A 25,903-nucleotide genomic window follows, 5' to 3' on the forward strand; every position below is an offset into this window, starting at 1 on the left:
CAAACTATCTAAAGCTGCAGGCTCAGAGGTCAAATGACTTGAGACTTGATTTGGCTTTCAGTGGCTCAAGATCACATGACTTTGGTAATTTGAAACTTTTGACAGTCTTAGATTTGGAACGAAAGAGTGGGATTGTCCAATAGAAAGACTTGTTAGGCTATTTAAACAACATTGCTTAACTTTAAGCTACTGTTTCTAGACATGGTTTGTCAACAAGGATTGGCTCCCCCTCTCCCTGGATTCTCTAATGTTGCAGCCACTCTTACAAGCTTGTTTTGGTTAAATATCATGTGGGTATTTACCAAAATGATCCTTCAACACTTTGTTTCCATATAAATCTTGTGATTTGTACTCATTCACTCTTTCTGGTTTCAAAGTAGACTTTCACATCTCGACCTTTCTAGTTTTCCTCATAGTGAATAATCTTACTTCTTCTATCCTGATTTTAATATCATTATGGCGCCTTGAACTTTTTGTTTCGTATAAAGGAACTTTTACTTTCACACTACTGATTTAAATAAAGGATTAATTTCACTCATCTGCCATTTTGTTCTAAGGTTTGGAATGTAAAGGAATCATGCAAGAGTTGGGGAAACTTGATGGTACCCAGTGGCCTTCAAAATGTCAGTAGTTGTGCAGATGCTCTCCCAGCTGTAACAAAATAAAAACCACGATGCATGGGACAGATTTCAGACACACTTGTCAAACATTCTTCTCAGCAACTTAGTAAGTCCTTTATTTGCAATGCTCCGTTACCTCATCTTTCCAGTTTCCGATGCAAAAGAAGCGATAATTTCTTAAATAAAGAAAGCAAAAAATATTTACAAAAATTCCAATACAACTAATAATAATAATCAATGGATTATCTAAAGCACCTCTCTGCATCTGGACAACTGCGGCTTCTGTTGGAAAAAGGAAACTGCAAGTACATCAGCAATTTATCATTTCTGAAAAATAAACTGAAGAAAAAAAGTTTTGTGTTATTATTATTATATATTTACAGAACTCTCCTGAAATAAGTTTCCACTTACAGTAGAAAAGGCTTTCGGATCATTTCTGTTTTTTTTTTTTTTTTTTTCTTTTTCTAACTTTATATATTTCATCAAGTCAATTTTCTGTAGATTTCAAGTTTCAATGGTGATTGGGTCATTAAGTGTCCTCTACGACAGCTCAGGTTTAAGTATAGAAGAGGTAAGAAGATGAAGAGTAAGTCAGTGTGGTTCACTACTGGGGATGGGAGAGGATGGCTTAGAGGAAGCATTACGACCACCAACTAGCGGTCAAGATCAACGGTCCACATCAGTCCTCCGTGTTTCTGCCTCTGAGTTCATGATAGGGAAACAGGAAGAGAAAATAGACCAACTATGCTTTAAAAACATCATCCAAATTAATATTAGTTCATGAACATTTGTCTATCAACGTTTTGTCCACTGTTATCATTAATAGAAACACACTTCAGTCATGCTGCGCACTCCAGTAAGGGACAAAGACATAAGAGCTGAGTTTGGGTTGAACACACACACGATGATACCCACGTATCAGGGAACCCATTACACCACACACCCTGCGGTCTGTTCTCACACATCAGATAAGATGGTAGGCATTTTAACTATCTAGAACCATAAAAAAGCAGCCAGTTGGTTTTGTGTTATTGTGACCGAAAAAATAAAAAGGTTTTTGTAGTGAAGTGGCATATTTCACACCTCTTTAGCAAGCAATCCTGCTCAATCAGTTTTCAAGTTTATTTCATGAGGACACTTGCCATCGGAAGCAGGTGCAGAAATAATGAGGAAGCAAGAGAGGGAGAGTAGAGAGAAATGATTGTTTTCTGAGTCCATCCCTCTAAGAAAAGAAAACATAATAAAGATTTATCCTCATTGAGGATTGATTCGAGTCTGCCTCTGGCAATATAGTCCATGAACCTCCACAGTCAACTGCAATGCCCCCACTTTGCCACAGGGGGGCCGCAGCTTTTAGTTCAGTCTTTCTTATTTATTCCTTGTCGGACTCCTCCTCGGCCTCGCGGAGCCAGGTGAAAAAGGCCGTGACTGATTTCAAGGCCACACCTTTGCCTGTTTGCTCAGCAGGGTCTTTGCTGGACTCCCATTTGTAGAAGGCCTCCTCTTTAATGACGTCCTCGTCGTACAAGGCGTCAAAGAACATGCGCAGCAGGTCTGCAGGGAGAGAATAAAGAGGGATCAATACACAATTTGCTGCAGAAGGAGTTGACAGATAAGCCTTACAGAACATCGGCCCTGCAGTTGATAAGTGCAACCACACACTGTTCTTTTATATAACTTTAGTGTCCTTCAACCAGTACCAAGTGAGCTATGCAAATGTACATGTTTATTTGCACAAAGCATCGCAAATTTAAGCCTTTTTCTGTCTTTTCATATTTTGCATTTGCAATTAATAAACAATTTATGACAAGTACACAACAGCTGAACTGTTCAAATACAAAGCAGCACCAAGTGACATGCTCTACAAAAGCTGATTGACTTAGTGCTCCATTCGGCCCATCAAGGAATCAAACGGCTTCTCCAAACAGTCTCGAAATTAAATGTAAAAATTCATATTTATCGCTTTATATTTATCATATTTGTTCTTTCATATTGTGTTTAAAACCTGTACAGCACGTTGGTGTAGTAATAGTGATTTAAATGTGCTATAAAGATAAACTTTGACGCAACTTAAAACCCCTCATGATCATTTTATTATGCACTGGCAATAAACTTTATCACATGTCATTTTTAAATGTGCCTGTCACAGCTTTTTTTACAAATACATTTTGTAATTATTTTATTTTATTGTGTTCTGAACTGTTATTGTTCCAGTGCTTTCCTTTGAAGACTACTACAACTAGCCTCGTGTGAAAGACTAGCTGTTTCTGCATGATAACATTATATATTTTTTCAATTTGATTTCTATATCTCTTGTGGTTGTTCAATAGTTTTCCTACAAAGAGCCCTTTTAAATCACCAAGTAAACACAAACACCCTGAGTAGGTATAATAGTTAATGTATACACCATTTAACCCAGCACAACATTGAACTGACTCACATAGTTAATGGAAGTTAGTTTGTAGAACAAGTTGCTATGACAGGCCTTGGCTGGAAATTGCACAAGAGATGAGTTTCTGAATGTTTTTATTACATTGATCTAAAGGCGATCTGTACATTTCAAGGCTGTGACAGCCTCAATTAAGTCAATTAAAAGCACTTCAGAATATTGTTTTTCCTCCTTAACCTTAATACTTAAGGTTATGTGGTAAAAATATGAAAATGATGAGCTGCACCACCTTTCGCATCTCTTGCAGGGCTACTGCATCCTAACTGTTTGTTTTTGTTTGTAAAGATACAAAGCGCAGGACACTCACTCGCTGGCTGCTCCATGTGCACCATCAGAGCCTGGAGAGCATACAGGGCCTGTAGCTCTTTCTGCTCATCACACAGATACCTCTGCAGCAGACGGGCCTTCAGGCCTATCTGCTTCGCATCCACCCTGTACGGGTTGTCACCTGCAATGATGAGCAAAAAAAACACGAGTCAGATAAAACATTGCATGCAAGGAAATCAAATTTCACTGACAGGGCAACAAGTTCAATCACATATTCATGTCAGCACATCAGTACATGAGTAATAGTGTCAATGTTTGTCAATGGAACATGTTCCCTGAATGACTAACAAAGACATAAGATCGTTAAAGCAGAAAGCAGAGAGCCATACTTACATATGATGGCAGACTGACACACTGATGTCATCAATGCTCGTACAAACTGGTTGGAAGTGCTTTGTTCTTCATCCAAGTTAGCCTGAAAAATCCCAAAAAATATTTACTAATGTGACTTTCACATGACCATATGCAACACTGAACAGTATGTTGACATTTGAAAACCTGCTGAATTGAACCTGAGCTGTAACTCACCTCCACCCAGTCTCTGATCCGCTGGTTGTCGGCCTTGTCCTGCAGGAGTCTGTCCAGCTGTTGGCTGAGCTCATCTCCACTGAGGACCTTCTTCTTGTCTTCTTCCTTTGACTCCACCTCTTCTCCTGTAGTAAACTCCACTTGCTAAATTAAGAAACCACACGAAAAGATTAGCAAAGTGTCACTTGTGCTCTTGATCAATTTGTACATTTCTTGCCATCAATTCTTTGCGTTTCTTCTTTTGTAAGTAAACAACAAAACCAAACATTTTTTCAACTTTGTAATTATTTAAGCATAAGTAATCAAGTTGTTTCAATACATCACATATTTGGACCAAACTAAACGACTGTATGGCTCATGTATCCGTCTGCACTCGACCTCTGCAGCCAGTCTTTCACAGGCTAAAGCTAGGCAAGCTAGTCCCCTACAACAGGTTTGTTATGACATGAATGTGATGTGTTTTTTTATTGAGTGGTATTGGCATTTTTGTAGTTGGATACTACTAAAAATATCTTACTTTAAGTATTTAACAAAGCTTTGTGGTTGAATGTTTAGCTCATAATGGGTAAGTTTTAGATCTGTTTTTTTAAATATCTTTAATTCTATACAGAAAGACTTCAGACAACACTTTGCAAATAATGTGTTTGTTATCTATGAGTTTGTAGTGGAAGGTTTGTTTCTTAAATTGAGCATGCCTTTTCTTTTTAAGTGTTTACTCTGTTGTTTCCCTCTTCCTCCACTTAACTAAATGATATTTTTTTCTTTTAAAACTGGTATCACAATCATGATTGTTAGTTTTAGCTCCTACTTGTTTTCTGCTTGTGTGTCCTACATACCTGTTCAGTGACAAACTTGTTGACGTCCTCATCCTCAGGTAGGAATTCACTCCAACTCAAGCCGCCGTCTGTCCACATGGTCCCGACCTTCTTAGGGGTCTGATGGAAAAACAAACACATTCAAATGAGTCTAAAATATCAAACTGCTAAAAGCATTAAGATTATATTGATTCAATGATAGAACTTTATTATCAAACATTGTCTGAAAATGTGTCTTGCATCACACACAGATAGTGTCATAAAGGACGTACCACTCCTTTGCACAGCAACTTGAGGATCTGCACCAGAAGCACGCCAGCTATCCCCAGAGGAACGAGAGGCTTCGAGATCTCCCTGCACACACAATCATCAGTTTTAGCCTTCCATCTTTCTTTTGACCAATTTATTAAACGTTTCTATGAATTACAACTGTAAGCAGCACCAGTTATGATTTTTGTTTTCCTAAGCAGCAGACGAGGTGTAGGAAACTATAAGTGTATACTGCTAGTCCTCTTCAGATGTGCACTGTTCACTTTGTGCTTTATTTGTTATTGTCCTTTAGCTTTGAATCCACTCAAGCTACCATTTCCATGTTAAAAATAATGATATCAATTTAAATTCTGACTGAAGTCAGTGTCACAAACTCTCTTTTTACCATTAAAGTACCTGCTGCAGACATGTTACAATGCTCCAGTGTATGACATACAGACTGTAGACACTAACACATATATACTGCTCAGGCACAGGTTGATAGAAATTATGAAAGAGGAATAATGGAAATGTAATCAACAACAAGATATCTGTAACATAAATAAGAAGTTCACAAAGGGGTGCTAGGTACATTATACGTCAAAGTTTCATGTTAACGTTTTGCGCTCTCTTACTGACTTTCTTTTTCAAAACATGCAAAAAGATGATCAAATGCTTGTGCAGTTGTCTTCAGCGATGGGACGAAATGATTCACAATTACTTCAAGCACTATAGCTCACCTGAAGAGCTGTCCCATAGGGATGCCTCCCTCATGGAGCATGGGGGTGATGAGTTCAGCCAGGTAGAGCCAGATGTGAGGTATGTCTATGGCCGTGTCTTCTGCTGCCTCCAGGGTCTCTTCAAGCCTGCAGTCCAAAAGAAACAATGCACGTTATCCATCTTTCGCCACACGCCCTTGTCAGCTTATTTTAATCTAAGTTCAATTTAACAGATGCTTAAGAACTCCAAAAATGTGAAGGAAGGAGTGCTACCAGACTAGAGAAAGAATAGGCAACTTCAAGGCACTCGCTTTTCAACAATCAAGAGGTCTTTATTTTCACAGCATGGATATGGGGACATTAAAAACACACATCACCGTGTTTTCACACTCGATATCCTGATGAGGGCTTGAAGTGTTCTTTTAAGATCCACATGACCATTCCGTGAAAGTAAAGTTCGTTTGAAAGCGGGTGCCTGGGAGTTTTTCTTTTTTTTTTTTTCAATAAAGACTTAGCAGATATTTGTAAAAAAGGTGTGGTCAGGTTCTTCCTTTGATTAAATGCTCACCCTTTGTAGTACTGCGATGGGGGCAATGACCCTGCCTTAACAAGCTGTTGAAGCAGCAGGCCCACGCGCTCTCTAGCGATGGTGCTGCGCTCAAGCGTAGACTCAACGCTGTTCCGCACAAACACAAAGAGCAGCGAGGCACTGTTGAGTTCTGCGACGCACTGCAACGCCTCCTACAGCACCACAGAAAGAAGACACAAACAATCCAGGCAGTCAGAGCGGTTTCAATTGCTGGTAAGCCCGATAACATGTGAATTTAAAAGCAAGTCACTTTGAAGCATGCCAATGTGCAACTGTGTCATGTTTTTACCTTTAAGTCGTTGATGTGGATGTATTCTTCAATGATGGCTTTGGACTTCTTCTCCACTTCCTCCTCAGTCATGGAGGGTTTCTGAGGACCAGGAGGAGGAGTTGGGGCGCTCTCACGCTGAGCTGAAAAAGAGAAAATCATTATCAATCCTCTTACCTGTTGCATGCTTACCATTGTCAACTCAAACTAACGAACAATCCTATTAACATTGTACATATTCCTGTTTACGGCATTAGTTTTTTTTTAAGCTCTACAGGTATTTTACCGGTGAGATCTTTACTTGGAGCCCTGTCCCGGCTTCCTCTGTCTTTGCTGCCCTTGTCTTTGCTTCCTCGATCCCTGCTTCCTCGGTCCCTGCTTCCTCGGTCCCTGCTTCCTCGGTCCCTGCTTCCTCGGTCCCTGCTTCCTCGGTCCCTATCGTCAGTCATGCTGGCAACGCGACGCACAGGCTCGTTTGAGGCTCGGCTCTCTCCGCCCCGCCCACTGCGGTCCTGAGATTCTCTGCTGAAGCTTCTCTTGGTGATTTGGTTCTGGCTGCTCCTGTCATCACGACCTTCCTGTCCCTCGAAGCGTTCATACCGATCTCTGTCGCGTTCACCCCTGTCTCTGTCACCACCGCGATCGCGACTTGAGCTCGACCTACAGGTTGAAAATGAGACAAAAAGTTAAAAAATAACAACATTTTTTGAAAGTCAAATGTGATCCTGATCCTTTAAATGAGTATGTTTACGCAGCCTAGAAAAAAAGAAATCTCCAGCTGTGATATACCTCTGAGGAACTCTGCGATCAGAGTCTGAGGAAGACGACACAGAGCCAGCCTGTTGCAGCGCTGAGAAGCGATTGAGGGTGCTGGTAGCTGGACGACCAGAATCTAAAATAGGAGAAGAGGAGATTAACAATAACATGGACAAGAAACATCAAACTAAACTGTATTTGAAAAAGCTTGTTTACCTTGCTCTCCACTGGCTGGTTTAGCTCCAGTTCCTCCACTGCTGCCTTTGCCCCAGCTGCCCCACATGCCTTTCCCCCCTGGGGCCAACAGCTGATTGTTGAAGTCCAGAGCACCAGGCTGACGAGAATCACAAAAATATATTCACATTTATCCAAGTCCAAAACCACATTCTTAGCTAAAGTGTCATTCCAATGACTTTTGTGAGGATTTAGTATATCTTAAAACATACATGGAAAGTGAACAATACATTTGACTTCACTGAGAAGCCTCAAGAGAATATACATCACTCTGATGTTACCTTTGTGATCTTGCTAAGGCGAGTGGTGTCAATGGGTCTGTTCTTGGAGATGGGTACTGTGTTCCATCCCTCATCTTGAGGCTGGCTCTGCCTGCCGCCCTGCGTGTGAGAGCCTCTGCCCCCCATGCCTCCTCCCATCCGTCCTCCACCTCCTCCACCTCCTCCTCCTCCCTCTTTCTTTGACATGAGCACCTGCTGGACTTTGATCTGCTCCCTGTGCTCCTCCAACTCTGCCTCCTTGTGAATCTGGTCAATAGTTTTGGGACCTTGGTCTCCTCTACGAGGAACCCAGTTACACTGTGAACAGAGATGGGGGGGTGTCATTTAATATCAGGCTTTGCAGGTGATTCTTAATGCCATTGAATCATTTCACAAACAGAATAAAAAACTTCAGGAATATTTCTTGACATAAGTTACGGCTGTCAGGCTTTCCACAAACATATGGAGCTGCGAGCTAGTGGACATAAGAAGTCAGCTAGGGGTGTCCTGGGGCAGATTTTACATGACATTTTATTCAACAGAAAACTAATAATAACTATATTTTCTGCATTTGAAAATATGTTAATTTTGTGAGCTGCAAACTTTGGACTTATTTCACATATCCCTTGGCTGGAAAACAGTTAATTTTTGAAACTATTATCAGAACCACAAGAATTATTTGTGGGTGAACTTTTACCTGTCAATCTCCCTCTCTGCCTCAGTTGCCAGGATTTATGGCAAAAACATTTAAAACTTTTTTTTCGTTTAACATCAATATACAATCTTCTATAATTCTTGAATGTCAGCATTTTTAATAACACGCTAACACACTTTAAACAAAGACAGAGACAAGCAGTGACAGCTGTCATATACTTCACATGAATGATTTCACTGCAGATTGAACCTGAAACCAGAGCTCCATGTATATTTTAAATTTCGGACAATTTCAGTGAGAGCACTGCCTCCCATAACACCCACACTCTACAAACAGAGCACAAGGGGCAAGGGTAACATAGACATCTTTCTCATCTTGATTAAAGTTGAGGCGAGCCTTTTAAAATGTATGTCTGGCACTTGTGGAAACCCCTAGATTGTGAAGGATTATGGATTAGTTAATATTTACCCTTCTGAGGTCCAAGACATCTTGCAGCATGAAGCGGATTCTGGACGAGGTCTTTCTCTCTTTGATGATCTTGTCCATTTGGTTGAAATACTGATCCATACGAGGCTAACAGGGACGTAGATAGAAAAGAGACTTTTATAAGGCATGACTACAAAAATGTAACATGTAAATGATTATTTAAAGAGAGCAGTCTCCTGAGATCCTGAACTCCATCACTAATAATAAAAAGACTCATCACTACAGACATCTGATTGTGTGAATATTTTAAGACATCCAATCTGTTTGTGTCAATGCTTTTCTTACCTTGGCCTTCTCAAAGTCCAGGTCTTTGCCAATTGTGGAGAGCAGCCTGCAGAGACACTCCAGAGACTCTTCATCGTGATTCTTTAGTAGTTTGACCACACAATCGTGCATAATGGCCTCCGTCAGCATCTTGAGCTTGAAGAGCTCTCCTATGAACTTTATGTTACCCAGTGAGCGACGGCGAGCCTGGTCTCTAGCATCCTGAAGCTCCACCCTCAAACGCTCCCGCTCCTCTCCCTGAGGACAGATACAGGCAGTGTTTGTGCTTAGTGGTGGGATACAATGATCAGCTTTCTCTTAATACGTGACAGACCTGTTGTTTTCTGGAAAATGGCTGTAATACATCAAAGGTCATACCTCCTTGGCAGCCTCCATCTCTTTTTGCTTTTTCTCAAAGATTTCGTCATCATCCTGATCCTTCTCAAACTCTTTCTGGCAGCGGTTGAGAAGCAATTTGCGGAAGTTCACAGTATGTCCTGGCTTGTCTGGTGCGGGGACTTTCAACTGAAGGAAAATTCCAAATAACAATCATTAGTACAGGATATACTAGAGGTGTGGGGGGAAAAAGCAATTCATGTCAGAATGGCAGTTACTATTTACTAAGAATCTGAACTGAGTAAAGGTCCAAATATCATTTTCAAGATGTAATATTTTACATCCCAGGTTCATTTTCACCAGCAGCCAGGCTGGGCATGGCAAACTTTTTTCATCCGTTCACCCTCTTCCTGGTTAAACTGAGTCAGCAGGGTGTGTCTCTAACATTAGCTAGTTCTCTACGTAGGTAACGTATGGCTGTGTGAGTGTCTGACATACTAACATAATGATTGTACTGTCTGTAAAGCAGTGAGGCATTCAGCCCTGTTTTCATTGGAGGCAAGTGTTAGAGTGCACTATTGATTCTATAATTCCCTGTGTTTGAGGAAGCCTGACCCGACATACTCAATAATATCAAAAAGAAACAAATTGACACTCTCAAATAATAAAGTGCACCGCAAGCTGCAGTAGATCCTGACATTAGCACCCCTTTGTAACAAATAGGGTATGTTTTGTTCATCAGGAATCAGTTTCAATCGAAAAACTATGTTTGAATTTAATTGCGAGATATTGAAGGATTAACATCTCTACATCTACTAGAGCTGTGCATCTTCACTGGTCTTACGATTCGATTACGATTATCCAGTCAACGATTCGATATAACGATGCATCACGATTCATCTTCAATTTTCTATATTACTGCACATGGCTACTTTTTCATAAACAGAGACAAACAGTCTCAATATGAAGTCCTTTTGTATAATTTAAAACGTTTTTTTAGACAACAATGTAATTATCAATATCTTTACATTGTAAGTTAAAATTAATACATCATATAGGTAGCCTCCAGTATAGGTAAAAAAAAAAGTGTTTGTGTGTTTAGTTTATTATACGAGAGAAAGATGTTTTTAAGTCACTGTGTGTTCCCTTCTCAGGACGTTGTAGCCTTTAGCTCTGAGCTTTGTTCAGGGTTAGTTTTGTTTGTGTCCTTTTTATTTCACGAGTTGTGTGAAATAAGCTACTGCTGTAAACGCCCCATTTCCTAATATGGATGTTTCACATTAAAATCACTTCAACTTCAGATAGGCCAGGGACTTTTATTGTGAAGAACTTGTCGGAAATAGAATGTGTTTATCATCAAATGAACGCAGCTTTAGCGGAAGTGCACTTATTAGTGGTGATTCTCGATGACGCTCGATGTCAACTGTGTTTACAGCCGCTTACTTTATCACAAGTCACAGCCACAGCCCCCTTCTTTTAGTTATCCTGGACTTAAGACAGCGCAGCATCAGTTTAAACACATCTTTAGCTGTGATGAAGATGCTAATCTGTGCTGCGGTCGGCTAAAGAGACACAAAGTCAAGCTGTTTCAGCGTGCAGCGGAGCACTGTGGTCTGAGTGTGCAGGACCAGTTGACTCTGCTCATAAAGTCAGTAAGCACAGGACTGGGACTCAATTAACGTTGTTTTCTGTCACAAATCCCTCTGTTAGCCTGCGTTACTTTCATTACACACCACCGTGCATGTTTAGGTAAAACAAACTCACTCAACGCTGCGCAAAACAAGCACATTTAGCGGCTGGCAGATGCTGTTTTTCTAACCCTCGTCAGCATCGATTACGCCCTGTCCCTGCATCGATGCATTAATCATCTAGTCTGCATCGCGATGCATCGATTAAATGATTAATTTCAACAGCCCTAGCATCTACACCTCTACATTTAATTATAATAACTTTTTTAATCACTTACAATTACAATATACAGAATAAAAACTTAATTCTTTAGATATTATACAGAGAATTAATGATAAAAAAAAGTTGGCTCAATCAGTTCCTCAACAGCATCTCAACCATTCAAGACAAGTGGCTCAAAACAGAAGTCATTAGTGGAACACATGAATAGAACTAAATCCTGAGAGTATCATGTGACTTACCCCCAAAAGGCAGCGGCACATGTTGGCGTAAGCCACCGAGAAGTTGGGCTCTGAGATGGCCTTTTCAAAGATGAGGTCAATGGTACCCTTCAGCCTCTCCTCTGTGTCTATTGTAAGATCTGTCACTTGTTTCATCAGCTCCTGAAACTTCTGAGGGGTCAGCTTGTTGAGGATACTACGCAGACGCTTGAACAGCTCATTAGTCTTGCCCAGTTCAGAATCGTCTTCTACTTCTACTTCTTCTGCTCGGCTGCGAGTGGACTTCTTCGCAGTGGGCTTCCAGGCCTTCTCAGCCTTGTTGAGCTGCACGTCATCACCAAGAGACATGCTGCTGATGATTTTCCTGGGCTCTTTCCTCTGACCCTGCTGGGAACGACGTGGTCCAGGAGGCTAAAAGGAAGGCAGGGCAAGGATGCGTTTATTAAACATCTAGAAATTATACATTTGTTTAGTTAGGATTATTTTGATCTTTATTTTCAGTTATGTTGATACAGGTAGGTATGTTGCTAGATTTGCATCCTGCATCTCTGGGGTTTTAAAATGGATGCAATGAACTTTAAAACTTTATGGTTCTACTTGAGGTTATTTGCCTTTATAGCTTTATGCCTTCCTAAACACAGCCTGCCACTACATCCATGGCATTGCCTAATGCTACCACTAACAATACTAAACTCCTGAAGCCTTTGATTAGTGCTGAATTCATCCATGTCAAACATTCCCTGAAAACTCTACACCAACAGAAAGAGAAAAAAAAGTATTTAGCTTAATGTCACATTTATACTGCACGATTACTGAAGATGAATCATAGCTTCAAATTCTATTCATTTTTTCAGAAAAAAACATCCAATTGATATCTATTTCTATGTTAGTTTAATGTATATAACATTATTACAGTTATATTGTTGACTTGGCATTTCAACATACATGAATGTACCAATAATTATAAGTGGATAACATTAAACACAAGTTAAACAGTAAAACATCTTAAACAGCTTCTAGCGATAAAATGACCTTTTATGATAAAATAATCCAAAAAGGGAAGAAACATTCACTCACTGGGCCTCGTGGTCCTCCCACTGATCTGCTCCCGAGATTCCCCAAATATGAGGGAGTAAAATCAGGACCAACATTCATCAGTCGAGCCGGGTCAGCAGGCCGCAGTGGATTCTTGTTCGCCTGAAAAAGTAGGATGCAAAATGAACATGGTGCGCATGTAAAAAAAACTCTGACACGCCAAGACATTTGTCAGATTTCCTGATACGCAGTCCTAAAACATATATATATATATATATATACACACACATATATATATATACACACACACATATATATATATATACACACACACATATATATATATATATATATATATACATATACATATATATATACACACACACAAATATATATATATTAGAAAATCTAGGCTCTGAAGTCAAATGAATGCAGTAAAATAAAACATGGTTTCTGCATTGTCACAGAGACCTTTAATTTCAATATCCATTTATTTGTCATAATGTCACACACAAATGACATTATTAACATCAATACACATCAAAAAGGCAAACACACCTTGTCAAGGACCACATCACTGATGAGAGGAAGGCCTTCAGGTTTGTGCATACTGGCACCGATAAACTGGAAGCCCAAGAGAAACTCCCTGTCGTACCGCTTCTTCTCCTCTGGATCTATCGGCTTCCATTGTTCTGAGAGAAGGACAAGTCGCATGTGAAACAGAGGATTACATGTCATTTGATTAACTGTCTCTTAAGGACACATCCTCTCTGAAGCATAAAAGAGCCAATTATGTTCCACTTCTGTAGCATGGAATTGTACCATCTTAAAGGATGTACACAAATATGATCAAAAGGTATTAAAAGTAACATTTTAATGTACTGTTTCATTTTATTCTTAGGATACATATGAGCCTAAACAAATAACTAAAGGTGTGTATAAAAGCAGCACCTGCTCCTACCGTTCAGCTTCACAGTAAACTTTTAACATTTCTTGTTCACAGCTTACCTTCTTTGTACTGGTATTTCTGCCCACTTTGATCAGACTTTTCAGGATCTGCATTCTGCTTGTCCTCTTTCTCCTCCCAGGTCTCATCTACAACCTCAGCGGGGGGTTCAGCTGGAGCAACAGGGGCAGGTTCGGGTTCAGGTTCGGGCTGTGTAGACGAGGGTTCAGAGGCAAGTTTGGCACCCTGCTCCTGCAGCGAACACAACACAAAGAGACGAGTAAGTATTCTTATAAAACAGAGCTCCCTCAGATAGATACTGCCTATATATTCTCCAAATATTATTAATACAGCCCAAAATAGTGCAGCAATTAAACACCACAACCTGGAGTATCTTTTGATTCTCTCTTGTTATAATCAGGTTTCATACACACCTCTGTGAAGGCATCCAGGAGGTCTCCAATGGCTTCCTTCTTGTTTAACTCCTTCATGTTCTTCCTCTTCTTTGGCACAGACATAGCAGCTGTAAGAAAAGAACACAACGCTGACATGAAATCACTCACAAAACAAGTTTGACACAAACCAAATATAATAAATGTATTTGTATATATTAAAACAATCCTAAATGCAGGTGATAACCAGCTCAATCTTACCTTGCATAGTAGTAGATTCCTCTGTAGGGGCCGATAAAGATAGGGCATCTTCACTTTTGTCCTTGCCCTCTTCTTCTTTCTCTTTCTCCTCCACTGCCTCCTCCACTGCCTCCTCCACTGCCTCCTCCACTGCCTCCTCTACTGCCTCCTCTACTGCCTCCTCTACTGCCTCCTGGGCTACAGGTGCTGTTTTAGCCACAGGTGTGGATTCCTGAGCTTGAGAAGTGTCAGGCTTGTCAAGGGCTTTAGTGTCTGGAAATGTCATATCCTCCACCAGTTCTTCAGTGTCCTGAGGAAGGCCATTGGAGAGAAGAGGCTCTGCCTTTGCAGCTGGTGTGGGTTCAACTTTATGTTCAGGTTCAGGTTCAGGTTCAGGTTCAGGTTCAGGTTCAGGAGAAAGTTGGGGAGCAGAGGCCGAGCTTGGTGCCACACTCTGGGTGGTTGGAGCAGCAGGTTCCTGTGCAGAGGGTGAAGGCTGAGAAACTTCAGTTGCTGCCTTTGTTGCTGTCTCTTCTTTCGCCTCGGTAACAGGGGTAGCTGTTACTGTAACTTCCTCCGCTTCAGTATCTTGTTTAGTGCTGACCTCCTGCTCTTCTTTTTCCAAGATTTTAACCTCCTCGGTTTGTTTTTCCTCACTTTCTGAAGCCTTCTCAGCAGGAGATGGGGCAACCTGTGGTTCCTCCATTCTGGCAGGTGCCTCTTGTGCTGCTAATGGTGCTGAAGGGACGACAGGAGCATCTACTGTGTCACCAACTTTAGTATCGATTTTATTTACCGCCTCAGCAGGAGCTGTAGTAGATGCTGCTGCAGGAGGGAGGGAAGAGGAAGACTGCTGTTCTTTTATCAACAGGGATGGCATGTCAGTAGCAACTGCAGGGGCTACAGTTTGTGAAGATATCTCAGGCGCAGGGGAAATTTGGTTGTCCGTTTCCTCTATTGCCTCCACCACCGGCTCTGTATTTTCTGTTGCAAGAGGTGGAGGGGTGTCAGCACTAACAGGAGGCTCCATGCTTTCATCTGTGGGGAGAAACATCAAACATCAAAAAAAAAACATCAGTAAGAAATGTGCAATGCAGACATCTTGTATTTTCTTATTTAAACTTTAAGAGATAGAAAATACATACCTCTACAAGTAGTTGTAGTAGCAGGCTGCATGATTTCACCATTGGTCTGTGCAGGACTTTCATCTGCTGAAGAGGCCTGCGGTCACAAAGCAGATTTTAGTGTATGTTTCAGTTTTTGTTTTGGAAAAACACAAATGATGCTTTCTTTAACAGATAAATGAATTTCATTAAATATAATAAACGGCCATGTGATAAATCTCTTCAAGATGCTTTGAATAAACTATGGTATTTGGGTCGTTCTTATTCGTCCAGTCTCTAATGTACGTTCTGAATGGTCTTCCCAAACAAACCGAAAACTCAACATTCTTGCAAGTTATGGCAAACTAGCCTAAAAAAATAACCACAGCTCAAAAGAATTAGTACATTTTTTTGTGCATTTACTTTGGCTTTAGATTGTTTTTTCAGTAAAACGCTGCACTGCATTTTTTGCTGTGTTCATAATAAGGTGTTAACATTCAAACCACTATGACAAATAAAGACGTTTGGAGCTCGTGTGACAGAATTCCTAAGCTGTGCATTGTTTTCTCCGACAATGCTTCCTTTGTTTATATGAACCAACAAAATGTTATTGTATTTTTTTAAATTAAGATATTTGTTAATTTTGCCTTTATCTGATGGTCATTACTGTAGAGAGGAAAAAATGCAGCGACGTTAGAAAGAATGTTGTTCGGCTGGGTCGAGTAAGGCTAAGGGTTGAATTTAAACTCAGTGGTGGGGTGGGGGGCTGACTTACCAGGGTGAGCTACACAAGCGGCGTTTTATTTTATTTGTAAAAAATCTACTCATTCTTTAAGTTTTCTTAAAAATCACTTTTGGTTTCTGTGTGTGCTCGTCTATCAGCGATACTTAGTTTCATTCACTTGGTATTTGAGGCTTGACCTGAAGTCAGTACAGATTATTAACCAAGTTATTATTAGCAACTTGGGGTCAAGTGTCTTTCCCAAGGACACATTGGACATGTAGCTGCAGGAGCTGGGGATCGAACCCCAGACCTTCCAGTTAGAAGACGACCGACTCTACCAACCGAGCCACAGCCGCCCATATCATAAGTACCCAAAAACTAACTTGCTCAAACCTGAGCTCTTTTTTTTTCTTTTTTACTACATACATATTAGTACGTATTTTCATGGATTCATTCATCTTGATAATTTTGTGGACATATCTTTAAATTGTGTCAACCATCTCACAGTAATTCTACTTTTGGGTCTGAAGCTGTAACCTTATATGGTGAAACATGTAAATTGTAGCAGATCTATGTTTGGATAGGAGCCAACCATATGTTGTCAACAACTGTTTGCTAGACAAAGAGTCTACATCTGTTACGTATACAAATCAGTGTCATGTCATCTTTATTGTTTTATGTACCCAAATAGAAAGGAATTTGTGGGCTGTACCTTCTAGCAGAATATAAGCCACACTGTGTGATGAAGACTTGGCCATTTTGCCACTTTGCCAATGATTGTCAATGATTGTGAGATCTTGGTCAGCATGGGTCAGCGATGGTCTGCACTTTGTCAGCCATGTGTGTTGTGTTTCTGTGTTGTCTGACCATGGCTGAATAAATCTAAGATGATCCACAGTCTGTTTCACGATTTCATCATTGTCCATCTACTACAGAAATAACCCCCACCTAACATACACAAACATGGATGCTTGAAATCAGAGTTTAAACCAGCCAATAAAAAACGGTCTTCCTAACACCGTCCTCACCTGTGGGGGAGTCGGTGTGGTGGTGGACCTTCCACCTGACATGATCTCCTCTGTGATATCACGCCCACCCTGGTTAGGGTCTCGTATTCTTATCTATTAAGAAAATATGAAAAACAATTAATATAATACAAACAGCATGTCACAATCCTGTCAGTGTTGATCTATAGCTGTCACAAGTTATAGAAAAAAATCTATTGTTATATTCAGGTGAAAGGGAATGTTCCACATTGAACTGACAAAACACTTCGGCCCATTCATTTTTTTTTGACCTCAGAAAAGAGGTGCACTGCTCTTTTGTTGAAAAACACTACCGGCTTGCGTTCCCTCTTTGGTGGGCCTTGTGGCTGTGCTGGCGGTTGTTGAGGCGGCGGGGCTTGTTGCTGCTGCTGTGCGGGGTTGATCATAACCGGTGCAGGCTGGACAGATGGCGAGTACTGCGGCTGAGCTGGATAGTATGCCCCTGCTGTAAGGATACAAAGAAATAAAACAGCATAAATGCAGATAGAACAATGAAAGCACTTAAAACAAGTTTTCATTCCAGTAAAACCATTTATTCTCTCTTTTTCTCTAGTTATGAACCAAAAGTCTTAGTTTCCTCTGCTTTTGTGATACCCCTGAAATATTATGTGGATAATCCTATTGCCAAATCTAAACTTGTACATATAATATCAATATGGACTAGTCTACTTGCTGATTTATTTATCAGTTTGTTAGCTTTAGTGCTGCTAACTCAACTACTGAACCCACCAATGTGTGGACCAAGAATAGTCCAAGGAAGCCTGTGAGAATTCAGTTTTTTAAAAGGGCTATGAAATCAATTAATGGATTAAACATAATTGATTAAAAACAGACAAATCAAACTGTAAAAGGGGAATTTCAACAATGAGACATTTGCTACAGAGGAAGCTAGAAATCAGGGGGTTTGGGAAGCACACTGACATCAGCTCTTCATCAACTTTCTTTGTTTTTTATCCACAAAGTGAAAGGACAATGGAAGGTCACAGACAACAGCGGAGCCAAGTAAGGGTGCAGAAGTGTTGTATTCTGTATACATTTTTCACATCTGCCTACAACCAGAATGATCCTCAATGAACAGACACAGTGTGCATTTAAAATGTGAGCTGACTGGTTACGATAAGCAGAAAAAGAAGAGAAACTCCAAATTCCAATATTCTTCTTGGTAAATGCCGTTGCCTCACTTCTACTTTAAACGTATTTAGAATGGAATCAGTTTTATATGAATGTGACCTTGGATTTGTACTTCTATACATGTATGTTAAAAAAAGAGAAAAAAAGAACACATTAAACACTATTAGAGACAGGAAGTGCCACAGAGAGTTTGCAAATAAAGCCTGCTGGCCGACACACAAGCACACACACTACTCACCGGGGTAGCGCTGGGAGGTGAGAGGAGCACCATGGAGAGAGAGACGGCCGTTCTCTCGGCCGCCCCCTCTCCCCCCACCACCCCGCCTCTCCCTCGCAGCAAGAGAGGGCTCTGAACCAACGCAGCAAACGAGAGGAAGGGAGTGAGGGACGGGAGAGGGAGGAAAGAAGGAGAGAGGGCAGGAAGAGACAGATGCAGAATGAGTTAATGAGAGGATCCAGAGGAAGCAGGGTGTTAAAAAGGTCCCATGAAATGACTGACTTCTCTACCTCTTTTTTTTTTTTTTACCTTGTGTTCCTGGCTAGGTTTTTACTTTTTGTTGCATTTCTTTAGATAATAAATCATACTTAAAGTTTAATATCCTGATCACTGAACCTTGGACTCCATTGATGTATAACAGATAACAGATAGCTGATGAGCATTTGCTTAGGTAAGAATAGTATGTGGGGTGACAAATTTTAAAAATACTTCATTAGCGCATTGGTAGCTGCCATTTAAAATTATTACTTCCATTTTTGTCCTAAATTCTTCTCAAATTGCATTTACGGTCAAATTAGATTTCTACATGGATCCAACAGAAGGATGACATTCTTGTCCTAAAGCCATTTCATGGAACCTGTAAGGCAGCGTCAGGTGAGACTGCAGATAGAAAGATCACAGGCCAAAGCAGAAACAAGCCAGACCACATGCAACTGGCAGTTCACCACATACAAAAGACATTAAACACACCAAACAGCCAAGCAAAACCACAACACACCTACCAATACCTTACTATGAGAGAGTGACTAGGATTTATACCAGGTGCTTCAATTATCATTATATCAGTAGAATCAGGGTGTCTGGTGTTTGAAATTTCACCCCTTTTTTATGAATAGTTCTCATCATCTCATGGTTGTGCTTGGTTGTTGTTCGTTGCAGGCTAACCCCCTTACCATAAGCTGGGTATTCAGCAGGGCTAGTTCCAGGATAGAAGCCCGCTGTACCGCTTGCCACAGGATACTGCTGAGTAGGAGGCATATATGGGGCCCGGTACTGCAGAAACAAAGTAAAGGGTGAGAAACAATAACAGTGGATGTAGCGATAAGGTTGTGAGAGCTTCAGGTTGATCTCTATCACGTCCACATCAATGTCAAGGATGGTCCCAAATAAGAGGACTCCCTTATTGTGTTTCCACATGCAACAGTTTCTCTATTTTTTTCAAACTAGTCAGATTTTTTTCTCTGGCTTTCTTAAACCCTTTTCACACATACGGTAATCTCCTGAAAAACTTTGGAGATTTGGCTACCCGGAGGGACTTTAGGGTATATGCGAACGCAAACAGCCATATTTTTCGCGCGTATTTTACCCAGAGTTTATCCTTCCGAACCCCTAGTATTTTATCCGCAGAAAGTCAGAGTAAGCTGATGTGAGAATGCATGCTGCAAAAAGTTTTGTTGTGTACTGAGGGTCGTACATGATAAAAGCACACTAAGTAATATATTGACAGGCTTTTGGGTAGAAAGCCATGTGTGTGTGAAATTATAACACACAAATGAATACTAATGTGGACCAACCTGTCCAGGGGGGATGAAGTAGCCCTGAGGGGAGCCAGCAAAAGACAGCTGCTGCTGGGAAATCATCATCATCTGGGAGCTTGGTGGGTAGACGTGAGTGGGTCCGACAGGTCGTGGGCCACTACTCGTCTGTACCCTAGGAGCACTGGTGGCCATTGCTGGTCGGTTTTGATAGTAACTCTAGAGAACATATGAGGGAGAAGGAAAGAAGGATGATGAAAACCGAACCACAGAACAGGCAAATCTGTTTTTACCATGTGTATATTTTGTGTTTTGATTCAAAAAGTCCTATCCTATATGTTAAAATGTTTTAACTTGTGTGTCCAGCACACACACAACCTTAACCACAGCTGGTAGCAATGCGCACACAGCAACTGCCAATGGGCACAGCAAGTTCAGTTCTTGGGTTACAAAGTCTTAATCATACTGAATGTCATGTCTCCCTGCTATACTGAGGTTAGCCAGAGTTAAGGAGGGGGGGACTAAGAGAAAAGCTGTTACCTGTAATGCTCTGTATCCACCCTTCAGCCGCACAACACATGAGCAGAAAGCAAGAGAGGGAGTGAGATTAAGGTGAAAATGAGGGCATGAGACAATGGGGAAGGTGGAGATTACAAGGTGTGAGAGGGAAGTGTACAAGAAGCAGCAGCAAAATATCTCTCAATCAACAGTAGGTTCAGACAACCCTAACGACATATGCCACTGTGTACAGTGGTCCACTGCAGTCCTCCAAGTCCCAGTAACAAGTGGTGAAAGAATCATTTTACAGGCTTCAGGGGCATGTGAGCCCTGAACAAAAATAAGAATGCTGAAAGGTCGAAAGATGAACTCACTTAACTATTAATTGTTTGAGCTGACCCAGAGACAGGCATCATCAGTGTTTATGTGTGTATAGATTAGCTAGAGCTGTATAATACGCATACGTATCTTTTTTTTAATGATTTTGACATTAAATTTAAGCTGATAAAAAAAAACAGGTCAGGACTCCGACTTGCAGGAAAACGTGAATTTATGCAGGAGCTAAAGATTAAATAAGGTTAACGTTTTCATCAATATCACCCGGCAGATCTTACTATCAATAAATATGCATTTTCAGAATAAGATTTAACTCAACTTTACCAGATCTGAGGAAAAAGCTTCAATAATTACAACTACAGCATTCTCATCGAATGGCCCAATATTTGGAACTGAAAGCATGCATCACACTAAGGAGACGGAGGGGATGTAAGGAAAAATGAGGGGTGTTAGTACCTGTTGGTGTAAAGTACGGGGGCCTGCGGCAAACTGGGAGGGCAGCAGAGAGAGAGGAAAGAAGTCAAGACTGACATTCTTGGAGAGAGATTGCAAATTGGCTACAACACTCACACACATACAGTACACAGAGCTAGCCAAAGCCTTAGAACAGAGGAAGCCATGTCAGAAATCCTTTTGTAGGAGTAAGAAAGGAAGTGATTCTTCAGAAGGCAACAATATTACTATACTTTGTCAATTAATACTTAAAAAAGCATGCTCATAACAATACCTGTCTTGGCTGTGGTGCAGAGTTCATTTGTGGAGGAGGGGTGGCAAAAACAAGAGAAGGGGGCTGTCCAGGGCCGTAGGGAGCCTAAGGGGAGAAAATATACATTAGCAATCTTTAATCAAACATAAAAGTTTATATTATACAAGGTCAGTTGCTCTCACCTGTGTCAATCCGGGGGATGGGGCAGGGTTTGGGACTGAGGTGGGTCCCGTTATAGGCTGTGGTGGTTTGTTCATTTCACGTTCTTTTGTGGTTCTGCATTAGGGTGGCGATGTGTTGCCAACCTTTCCTGAAGACAACAGAAAGGAGGAAGAAATAAAGTTTAGGAACAATTAGTTAAGTGTTATTCCCAATAATTAAATCATCTTTCTTTCATCATTAAAAAATCGTTTAGTTTTAAATGTAATCTCTAATAAACAATGTAATTACAGCCAAACAGGTTAAATTCAGCAAATAATGCAGGAAGAAGGGAACCTTTTAGTGTGGTAACTTCTAACCAAGCATGGAGGGTGTGGCCTGTGGTTTCGCCTATGATAACATCACTAGTTCGCAGGCTCACATATTAAACAGTAAATACTGATGAATACAATTTAAAAAAACAAAAAAAAAACACCATTTCTTGGGATGTATAAAATATTCATCAGTGATCATGACTCTGCCAAATTAAAGCACATGTGAGCAATTAGTAATAGTAACTCAAGTAAAAGGTTTTCCTTTTTACAAACATGACAACAATATAATCTCTTGGATTGGTCTGGGTATGAGTGAATTGCAGAAAATGGATACCTCGGGTCAAAGTTCATTTACTGTGTTAACAGTGGCTTCAATGCGACTGGCCGTGCTAGCTACATGTGCAGATAATCCATTCAAATGAGGCTGAATCGATATCCATGCCCTAAAGGGAAAGCAGTCTTTTCATCGTGATAAATCCGGGTAATGTAGGTGCTGGAGAAGCTAGAACATGCTGATTTTATTTAAAAGGAAAAAAAAAAAAAAAAAATGCCGAACACGACAAGCAGACGTGTCACACAACATCCACCTGCTGACACGGGGACTGTGTTAGCTGCTAGCTAGTGCCATGCTTCTTCTAAGATCGGGCATCCATGTATTAAAAAAAAATCTCCCACATGGCTTTGACGACATGGCTAACCAACAGCCTTACTAGCCGCACATTAAATATAACAGATTGCGGATTTTATTTCCAACCAGGCTCCTGTTTAGTTGCAGGACGAGAGGCAGGTTAATGGCCCGCTAACCAGGCGGTCCTCCCGGCTGAAGCAGGTTACATCGTTAGCTCACTGCCGGCTAACATTACGTGTCCCAGTATCAAAGACACTACGTGGCTGAAAGCTGGGTCCACACTTCACCTGAAAGTCAGCTTTAATGACTATTTATTTACGTATCAATGAGCAGTGACTTATAATACTTGACCCCGGTGTGGACACAGCAGAGTTAATGTTAGTCCTACATGTTTTATTACAGGCCCACAGAGACTCAGGAAAACCTCAACATGACACTTTATTAGAAGTAGATGTTGTTGTATACAAACAAGGCAATTAATGTAATGTTTACAGTCGTGCTGTTTACGTCAGGGCGTTTCCTCAAACACAGTTAAAATCACTTTAACCCTCAGAATAAAACGCGTAACCTCATGAAGAGGTGATGACGGTCATGTTACCCGAGTGGAGATTAACCACGAGCTGTCATTTAACTCACTTCAACTAAACACCTGGAATAGGTGGATTTGTTTAAACACGCCACTTTTTAAGATAAGTTCAAACATATCAAAAAGGTTTGGGTTTTGTAGCGTTATGATAAAAGTGGTGAGCTGGTTATCTATCAGTGTGTGTGTGTGAGTGTGTGTGTGTGTGTGTGCACTGACAGCCGGCCGGGCCTGTTAGCTACATTAGCTACATTAGCTTAGCTAGCCTGTGTGCCTTTGACAAAGTGAAGCTCGGTGGACATTAAGCTAACACTCCCGCCGTCACTTCACTTTATTCTTACCGGGAATCAATAACGAATGTGTTGCAAGATGGTATCTCGGGGAATCGGCTTCTGGTCAGTCTTCTGTCAAAGAAAATAGTGGTGTTGTAGTTTCCTTGTCCTTTACTCCAAAAAAAGTGATGCCCTTCTTGGCTGTTGACTTAGGGAGCTAGCTTGTTAGCTGACCGGCAGATGATGCTACTACTGTCACTTCGGTTTAAATCCCCGGGCGTGCAAAAGTGACAGTGCTCAATAAAACTAATAATATAGTACTTAGGTGGTACTATTGACAACTCCGATGGCCCCGAAAAAAGCCTCTGGACCGGAGGTCCATGATCAAGGCGTCGATGGTGACGGATTGCCGGTAAGGTATTTACAACTGTCGCATCAGGAGGCTCAGAGCGAGGCCATAATGCGAAGCTTCTGCTCTATGGAGCCGGTGCGCCTTCGAGTCGCATGGGCAACTTCCGGGAACATTAAAATGTGATGCTGTTTCCCTGATCATGTGATACAGGAGGCAAGGTGTATGGGTTTGTAATGTCAGAAATATGCTATTTGTATTTTCAGAAATGTGGGTCTGTTATTTATATTTTTAGAAATATTGGTCGGCTATTTGTATTTTTAGAAATATAGGTCTGTTATTTATATTTTTAGAAATATTGGTCTGCTATTTGTATTTTTAGAAATATAGGTCTGTTATTTATATTTTTAGAAATATTGGTCTGCTATTTGTATTTTTAGAAATATAGGTCTGTTATTTGTATTTTTAGAAATATAGGTCTGTTATTTATATTTTTAGAAATATTGGTCTGTTATTTGTATTTTTAGAAATATAGGTCTGTTATTTATATTTTTAGAAATATGGGTCTGTTATTTATATTTTTAGAAATATAGGTCTGTTATTTATATTTTTAGAAATATGGGTCTGTTATTTATATTTTTAGAAATATAGGTCTGTTATTTATATTTTTAGAAATATTGGTTTGTTATTTATATTTTTAGAAATATTGGTCTGCTATTTGTATTTTTAGAAATATGGGTCTGTTATTTGTATTTTTAGAAATATAGGTCTGTTATTTATATTTTTAGAAATATGGGTCTGTTATTTATATTTTTAGAAATATAGGTCTGTTATTTATATTTTTAGAAATATGGGTCTGTTATTTGTATTTTTAGAAATATTGGTCTGTTATTTGCTGCTAGCTAGTGCCATGCTTCTTCTAAGATCGGGCATCCATGTATTAAAAAAAAATCTGTTAAAGGGAGCTAGCTTAAAAAGTCTGTTATTTGTATTTTCAGAAATATGGGTCTGCTATTTGTATTTTCAGAAATATGGGTCTGCTATTTGTATTTTTAGAAATATGGGTCTGTTATTTGTATTTTTAGAAATATAGGTCTGCTATTTGTATTTTTAGAAATATAGGTCTGTTATTTATATTTTTAGAAATATTGGTCTGCTATTTGTATTTTTAGAAATATAGGTCTGCTATTTATATTTTTAGAAATATAGGTCTGTTATTTATATTTTTAGAAATATGGGTCTGTTATTTATATTTTTAGAAATATGGGTCTGTTATTTATATTTTTAGAAATATAGGTCTGTTATTTGTATTTTTAGAAATATGGATCTGTTATTTGTATTTTTAGAAATATGGGTCTGCTATTTGTATTTTTAGAAATATAGGTCTGTTATTTGTATTTTTAGAAATATGGATCTGCTATTTGTATTTTTAGAAATATGGATCTGTTATTTGTATTTTTAGAAATATAGGTCTGTTATTTGTATTTTTAGAAATATGGATCTGCTATTTGTATTTTTAGAAATATGGGTCTGCTATTTGTATTTTTAGAAATATGGGTCTGCTATTTGTATTTTCAGAAATATAGGTCTGTTATTTATATTTTTAGAAATATGGGTCTGTTATTTGTATTTTCAGAAATATAGGTCTGTTATTTGCTGCTAGCTAGTGCCATGCTTCTTCTAAGATCAGGCATCCATGTATTAAAAAAAATCTGTTAAAGGGAGCTAGCTTAAAAAGTCTGTTATTTGTATTTTCAGAAATATAGGTCTGTTATTTGTATTTTTAGAAATATGGGTCTGTTATTTGTATTTTCAGAAATATAGGTCTGTTATTTGTATTTTCAGAAATATAGGTCTGTTATTTGTATTTTTAGAAATATAGGTCTGTTATTTGTATTTTTAGAAATATGGGTCTGTTATTTGTATTTTCAGAAATATAGGTCTGTTATTTGTATTTTCAGAAATATAGGTCTGTTATTTGTATTTTCAGAAATATAGGTCTGTT

The 25,903-nt window shown here is 39.8% G+C and overlaps 1 protein-coding gene and 1 non-coding gene across 6 annotated transcripts; both read right to left on the bottom strand.

The window, feature by feature from the left end:
* Positions 1–709: 709 nt before the first annotated feature.
* Positions 710–24,045, bottom strand: eif4g1a (eukaryotic translation initiation factor 4 gamma, 1a). Of its 5 annotated transcripts, XM_020643698.3 has the most exons (33): positions 23,619–24,045; positions 21,776–21,903; positions 21,615–21,698; positions 21,344–21,376; positions 20,594–20,614; positions 20,093–20,272; positions 19,472–19,571; positions 18,540–18,650; positions 17,464–17,615; positions 17,153–17,245; positions 15,443–15,518; positions 14,319–15,335; positions 14,100–14,188; positions 13,728–13,917; positions 13,278–13,411; positions 12,762–12,881; positions 11,706–12,095; positions 9,598–9,744; positions 9,241–9,477; positions 8,938–9,042; positions 7,836–8,132; positions 7,537–7,654; positions 7,354–7,456; positions 6,851–7,224; positions 6,586–6,707; positions 6,276–6,448; positions 5,729–5,854; positions 5,012–5,093; positions 4,761–4,859; positions 3,925–4,068; positions 3,730–3,811; positions 3,377–3,517; positions 710–2,174 (listed from the first exon to the last, which is right to left on the bottom strand). In XM_020643698.3, exons 2-33 carry the CDS (start codon positions 21,848–21,850, stop codon positions 1,993–1,995), a joined length of 5,397 nt encoding a protein of 1,798 aa, XP_020499354.1. In that variant the 5' UTR covers positions 21,851–21,903; positions 23,619–24,045; the 3' UTR covers positions 710–1,992. The 5 variants fall into 5 exon arrangements, with proteins under 5 accessions (XP_020499354.1, XP_020499355.1, XP_020499357.1 ...); XM_020643699.3 differs by lacking the exon at positions 20,594–20,614; XM_020643701.3 differs by lacking the exon at positions 18,540–18,650.
* Positions 11,594–11,663, bottom strand: LOC114920840 (small nucleolar RNA SNORD66). Its single transcript, XR_003809127.1, has one exon. It is a non-coding gene; the product is annotated as a small nucleolar RNA SNORD66 (small nucleolar RNA).
* Positions 24,046–25,903: the final 1,858 nt, after the last annotated feature.

Source organism: Labrus bergylta, chromosome 4 (assembly GCF_963930695.1).
Source record: "Labrus bergylta chromosome 4, fLabBer1.1, whole genome shotgun sequence".
In the NCBI taxonomy this organism is placed as follows: domain Eukaryota; kingdom Metazoa; phylum Chordata; class Actinopteri; order Labriformes; family Labridae; genus Labrus; species Labrus bergylta.